Source organism: Thalia democratica, chromosome 6 (assembly GCF_965202585.1).
Source record: "Thalia democratica chromosome 6, ktThaDemo2.hap1.1, whole genome shotgun sequence".
Taxonomy (NCBI): domain Eukaryota; kingdom Metazoa; phylum Chordata; class Thaliacea; order Salpida; family Salpidae; genus Thalia; species Thalia democratica.
The window spans coordinates 58651343-58658745 of record NC_139170.1 but is presented as its reverse complement, the minus strand read 5'-3'; the positions used below and the strand labels follow the sequence as shown (position 1 = coordinate 58658745).

Below are 7403 nucleotides of genomic sequence, written 5' to 3'. Positions count from 1 at the left end.
CTGAGACAATCAAAATATTTTTAAAAAGTGTAAAATTTATTTTGAAATATTAGCTAATAAAATTATATGTAAGCACTTAAATTTAAACTGTTTATTATTTTTATGTGTTGCTATTCTTTACTATTATTGTTTGCCAGGAACTTTTCCAACCAATTCAAGTTTGACTTATTTTCATCATAGATAATTATTTCTTCTCGGAAATATTTCATTCTGTAAAACAATTTCTTTCATTTTGGTAACATTAAAAACAATAAAAATAAAAATATGCAATAAATATACATAAACTTGTGTGTTTTATAATTATTTTTACTTTTAAAGTATCTACAAAACACATGAAATAAAATTTTTAAACCTTATTAAATAAAAGCGTGCAAATTAGATATTTATTTACTACCAGGCTTCGTGGACCTTTTCAAGAATAATAAAGTAGTTCATTGTATTATTATACTTGAAATGGTCGGAAATTTTTGAAACCGAAACCTGGTAGAAAATAAAATTTTTATTTTGCACATTTTTATTTATATGAGCTCTTTACATTTCAGTAAACTGAGCAATCTTTATTATTTAAGACAAATAATCTGATAAACATTAATAAACAAAATAATATAAAAAGTTATACGTTTAATGCTTACCCTTCCAATTTGTGATCCACATACAACAAAATAAAGAACAGGATAGCCGTTACAATGGGGACTAACATAACACGAAAGATATTTGAATTCGAGTAAAGCATTGAAATAAATGTCAAAACTCCTGTAACAAACAAATATAATACAAGGTAGCAAACTATCAATTCTAAAGCTTCTTTCCAAAAGAGCAGTACATTGTATCTGTTGAAGTTTTTTTTTGCTATTTAGCTGTTGGATTTTTGAATATTACAAAAAACTAATAGAGTTATAAACTGGTGTACCATTAAATATATGTAAAATAGTTCAGAAAGATTATATTTAATACCAATAATCAGATATCTTATAGTTTAAAATAATCTATAATGATGCAAACTAACTTATGTTTGCAAATACTGCACTCCAATATTCCTTCTTTAGATTTTATCCATTGAGTTAGACATTGTTTATGTACAAATTTAGTATCACCTAAATAATTAATAGATTTACTATAAGTTTATTAAGTTAATTATATATATTTATTAGAAATTTGTCTGGTGTGTATTCAAAAGAGAAAATTATGTTGGTTATTTTACTAAAACACGAACATACAATCAAGTAAACTGAAATAATCTGCCTCTGTTATGAAAATCCAATATTTAAACAGATTTTAAAACTATTATAGTTCAGTAGAAATCCAAAGTTCGAAAAAAAAAGACACTTTTGCACATAGGGTCGAATAATATGGAATATTTTTTGGACAAAAAGTCACTTTTGCACGGGTTTGATTTTTTTTAATTTCATTATTTTTTTAAATATCATTGTAAATAATTTAATTTATATTTTTGTTACTATCACTATTACCAAATACTATCACTATTATTTTTTTATTATCACTTATCTTCGGTCGGTAATATTTTTGTTTTTTCGTTTACGTAGAACTTAGTTTTTATATTTTTTTTGTTTTGTTGTTTTTTTATTTATAATTTTATTAGGTTTATATATATTTTTCTATCACTGTTACCCCTAACCCTTACCCTCTATTGGTAACTTTTTTTTGTTTTTTTTTTGTTTTTTACTATTTGAAACTTACTTATTTTTTACTCTTGTGCAGAAATGACCCTCCGTGGAAAAGTGTCTTCGTGCCAATTTGACCCTTCCCTGCACAAGTGTTTTTGTGCATATTTGACCAGTTTCCATTATAAATAGCATAAAATATATTAACATATATGTCACAGCATATCTAACTGCTTAAACAGTTATTTTAAACTATTTAAAAAATATTTTTTACAACAATAAAAAAAAAAACAAAGTAAAAATTATACAATACCTTTGCATTTACATGGAGATATAAACTTGTCATCATTTTCACAGAGGCAGATGTAACAACCTAAAAGTAATATCTTTAATTATGATAAAAATCAAAAAAAAATCTAATTATTGTTTTTTAATCTAAACATTTAAAATTTAATACTTGAATGCTTTAATTACAAAACAAAACAGGATAATACTAAATTAAGTATTAAAATGAAACAACAGGGTTGATTGATACCTATTAACAGTAATATATTTTCTCATTAAATAACAAAATATATAAAATAAAATATATAATGGAAAAAACTTGAAGTTTATAAGTAAATTTTTGTGAACTTTGTATACATTCTTATTGTTATCTATGTGTTTTTTATAATTTTTCTAACGATGTTGAAACTTATTAGTTTATATTTGTTTATAAATTGCCATAATGCTGTAGTACTGTAAAATTCTGTGGATAAGTTAATTTTAATTTTAATTAAAAAAACTTCGTTTTTTTTTAACTTTGGAACTAATTTTTTTTATAAATTCTCTTATTTTTTACAACCTCATACAACACAATAGAACTTGAAATCTGCAATTTTGGAAAAACATCAGTATGGCAGGAGTATTAAATTTACTTAAAAATGTATAATATAAATATAAATTGTATGTTTAATACTATAGTAAACAAACTTTTTTCGTCGATCATTTTTATAGAAGATGTAGTGGGTTTTAAGCTAAAAACTGTAAAAAAATTATTGATTATACGTTTTTACCAATAAGAATAGCTTGAACAGAGACAAATATTAAATTTTCATCAATATCAATTAACGTTATATAAACAAAATAAACAACCTAAATTTTAAAAAAATATAGTTTTTTCCAGTAAACAACTAAAGCTTTATTAAGAGTATTATATACCTTACACAAACTTAAATCCAAATGTAAAAAAACTATAAGTTAGAAAAATACAACCAGTTTAAACTGATAAAGTAAGAGCTAGAGTAGACAACATTAAATATCAATTGTCATATAGATAAAATTTTGTTGAGTAGTTCACATTTAATGTTCAAATTTAAATGCATCATATTTTTCAATAGTCTGATTAAAAATAAATATTAAGTATAGAATCTCCACTTAGTTTTTAAATGAAATAAAAACCAGTAATTGAATATAAAATTAAAGAAAATTTAAAATAATTTTTTTTTTGCAATTAATATTATATAACTACTGAACATTTATTTTTACTTCATTCTTATTACCAAAAATAGCTCGAAGTGACGGTCGATACAAAAAATATTTTCAAAACATAAACATTTAACACTTCAATTATAATTAAATAGTCATGTACAAAACGTTAAAATATATCTAAATAGTGTACGACTCAATAAACGAAATCTTTTTTTTTTTTATTATATTTTTTTTGGACTATATATTTTGAGGTTTTTTCTCGTTCAAGAACTGAGAAAAATAAAACCATAACTACAATATTAAAAAAATATTATGATATTTTGTTAATATTTAATCTTTTGATAAAGTAAGCCATTAAAAATTGACTTAAATTTAATAGAAATAATACTTAAAGTTTAAATTAAATAATATTCAACTACAGAAATAAACTTCAAATAGTTCAAATAACACTGTAAACATTATATTGAAACCCAAAAGAACACAAGTTTAACACTAAAATAGTAGTTTTTTGAATATAATCTAGTCAAACTTAAATGCCAATCAGAAGATATGTTTGGTAATATGTATTTTAAAAGGACAACAGATATACTATAATTAAATCATAAAAAAACAACAATGAAAAAAGTCTACAAGAAGAGGAAATCTCCTAATAAATAACCTTGAACGTATTTAATTGCTTTAATTTGAACAAAAGTCATGAGTCAGCTTTAATAACTGCAAAATAGCCTGAGACAATCTACATTTATTCAAAAAATAAAGATGAGCAAACCCTGGAAATATTAAGCTTGAGCTATTAAAATTGTTACAGTAGAAATAAATTTTCATTTTATAAAGCTTGAAAAAATACAATAGTTTGATTAAAATTAACTAGAACAGACTTTTTTTTTACATAAAATAAAACAGAACCTCAGTACGAATTTTAAAATTTTTATTGATCTAAAATAACACATGTATAACTAACTAAAATTACATTCATCTAATCATAAGTTTTAAACTATTCAAAGATAAAATTCGACTGGTAGACAGAAAGTATAATTAATTAAACCAATGAACTTTTTAATTTTCAAACTTTATTTTATGTTTTAAACAGTACTAAGAAAAATTAAATACAAACATTTATAAAAACAATTATAAAAATAGTGGAATATTTGAAACATTTGTAAAATTTCCAAAAAAATAAAAACACTTATATTTCATTTCAATTTATGTGTGGAAACATGAGCTGTCCTAATATAAATATATCTTTAAAAAAGTTTTAGAATTAAAGTAACTTAAAATTATTATTTTAGAATCAATGAGCACAACAAGTTTTTTACAAAAGCATTAATTTTACTAAAACTGTATGTTAAGAAAAAATATGGGTTTATATAGAACATACTAGAGTTGAATAACTATATTAAACTACCTTAGTTTTAAAAGTAAGAATGTAGAGTAAAATAAACATTTTTAAAACTTTGACATTGATAATTTTGTTGTTACACTTTTATTAAACATTTTAAAAATCAAATAAAAATAATATCAATACTTATTTCTCTAGTATTTAACAACTTAGTACACAACTAAGCATTATGTTCTAATTAAATAGACTGTAAATTGAAGTAGAGTTATATAAATGGATAACAGAGATTAAAGTCAATTTACTAGTTTTAAAATTCAACATTTTCAAAAGACCTTAATAAAATTTGTACCTGATAAAAAAAATATTTTAAAATTAAGAGTGCATAAACTTTTAATTTTCAAAGACTGTTTACAGACTTGAAAATACAAAATTTTATTTCTTATAGAGGCTATGATAAAAAAAAAAGTTTATTAAGTATGCAATATTGTCTGAACTCTTAACAATATAACAAAGTTTTAGTCACTCTGTTTTTAGTAGGTTTGTCACAGTTTTTAAAATAGTGAATTCTGAACACTGAATAACCTTTTTTTTATTAACTTACAATCTATGATCGAATTTTTTTTTCACAATAAGCTTATTGAAGTGTTAAAACTATGCGTGTTAGTATTAAATATGTGTAATACTTTTTAAGTAAAAAGTTTTGTGGTATAACTTATATGTTAATAAACACTTGTATATAATACTGCTATAAAAGTTCTATAAGAGCTGTTAACTAAAAACACAAGTTACCTAATCAATTTTTTAGTAAAAAAATGTTTAAACCTGGTCGAATTAAACTGTTTACATTATTGTTACAGTTTAATTTTTATTAACATAACTACATAAAGACTAAGCAAATGTTAAATTCATCATAACACTTTGTTTAGAAGGTACACTTTATTTGTGTTAAAAATATTCTATCTAAAGTTTATTTTACACACTAAGCTGTTAATTCTAGCTGTCTTTGGTAGGTGTCTAAAATGCACGAAGACACTTTTGCAAGATACACTTTTGCATGAAGGGTTACTTTTACACGAAGACTATTTTGCACGGGTTGAATCGTTTATTTTTATAGTTTATTATATTGTTTATTCTGTTGTTACTCTTTACTACTAGTATTTACCAGGAAAAAAAATGACTTTAGAATCTTTTTTCACAATTCTTAAAATTCATGTATACTAACGTACTTGTTTTACATTACATATTCGATAGCACTCAAGAACTAATGTTAAAATAAATCTCCTTTCAAAAATTAAAAAAAACTTTGCGAAAAACCTTTGACAACTTTACACTAATGATATAAACGATTTTTATTTACTTTTACTTTTGACTCGATTTATTTTGTTTTTGAACAAATAGTTAAAATAAAATAAAAGTTTTTTAATTAAAAATAATATTTTGCTCCTAAATATATGAATAAAATATAAAAATTAAATTAAGTAGTGATTACTAAAATTAGCTAAACATAGTTAAATGAACATAAATTTAAGTAATAACTTATTATATTATAATGCACTGTAATATTAGGTTGTTGATTTAGTTCAACTGAATTTAGTAAACAATTTTGTCTAAAAAACAGTCCTTTTTTTCTAATATTGAGTAAATAACTTACTTTCTTCCATAAAGAGATAATTAGAAATACTTACAAAGTTTGTAATAGATTTTTTTAATCAAAATTCCCACTCTTTGAATCGAAGATTTAAAAATATTTTTTTTATTTACTACCATACTTATACAGTTTTAATATTATAAATATAGTCTTAGGTAAATATTTTTTTTAACTACAAACACTTGCTTAAAAAATAAAATCCGGCATAACAAAATTGATTCAAAAATCCTTTTTTACATTATTAAAATTTATTTATATTAACATACTTGCTTTACAATACTTTTGCGATGGTACACAAGAACTAATTTGTCATTAACTATTCTTTTTGGTAATCTATTTTATACCATTTTACATTAAAACTTTTGACAGATATAAAAGTTAAAAATCTAATAGTGTTATCAAAGTATTGATGTTTTTTAATTACTAAGTTAGAGTTAAAAAAAAAGGAAAACTACTCATCAGTTTATTTAACTAGTTTTTATTACACTTAATACGAATAACTAAATTAGTAAACAACTAAATCACTTTCAACTGTCTTTAGTTAAAATCCTTATTGCATAAAGGACATTTGCTGTGGTCTTTAAACCAAGCATCTGTACACTTTTTGCAAAAATAATGGCTGACATGACAGTCTAGACGAACCATATCCATACCAACTTCGAAATCGTCAAGACAAACGATGCATTGTTCGCCAACTAGTGATTCGTCTGCAGTGAAATGTTCAAACCTTCTAATTCTTTCAGGTTTTAGACCTTTGTTTAGTTCACCTGCATCAGCTTGAAACATGTCAAAAAGTTCTTGAAGTTCTTCGGGTCGCCCTGCATATTCATTTTCAATCATTTGTGCAAGTAGGTCCCAATCACGATCGAGTTGTTGCATATCTGCTGGTTGCTCTTGTACTTCTATATATATCTTCTCCCTCTACTTGGTCAGAATTTTGTTGATCCATTTTAGTTAAAATTAAAACTGTAGAGCAGTAATGATTTTAAAATTTTTCAATGTGTATTGACCTTATTATTTTACTGTTTAAAACTAAAGATTAGAAATGAATGACCGTACACCCAAATTAGTATGGTAAGATTTGCTACTATATTAATAAAAGAAGCAAGTCTAAATAACATAAATTTACCTGGATTTACATCGTACTAGTCTGAGTTTATAAGCGATTTTATATGTATAAATAATAGTTAAAGTTAATCAATATTAAATATGTAAAAGTGGTAGTTTAACAATTAAAAGTTTTATAAAATAGAGAACAAACGATCTACCAAGTTTAGTCAGACTTGAAAAATATCTAGTATGAGTGTGTTTTAATTTTATTTAA

General features: G+C 23.2%; 1 protein-coding gene across 1 annotated transcript; it reads right to left on the bottom strand.

The window, feature by feature from the left end:
* Positions 1-6616: 6616 nt before the first annotated feature.
* On the bottom strand, positions 6617-6958 carry LOC145839260 (uncharacterized). Its single transcript, XM_082946857.1, has one exon. It carries the CDS (start codon positions 6956-6958, stop codon positions 6617-6619), a length of 342 nt encoding a protein of 113 aa, XP_082802983.1.
* Positions 6959-7403: the final 445 nt, after the last annotated feature.

What these genes read in the sequence shown, in the direction of transcription:
- LOC145839260 (XM_082946857.1), bottom strand. Translation starts at nt 6,958, where the DNA reads ATGCAACAACTCGATCGTGATTGGGACCTACTTGCACAAATGATTGAA.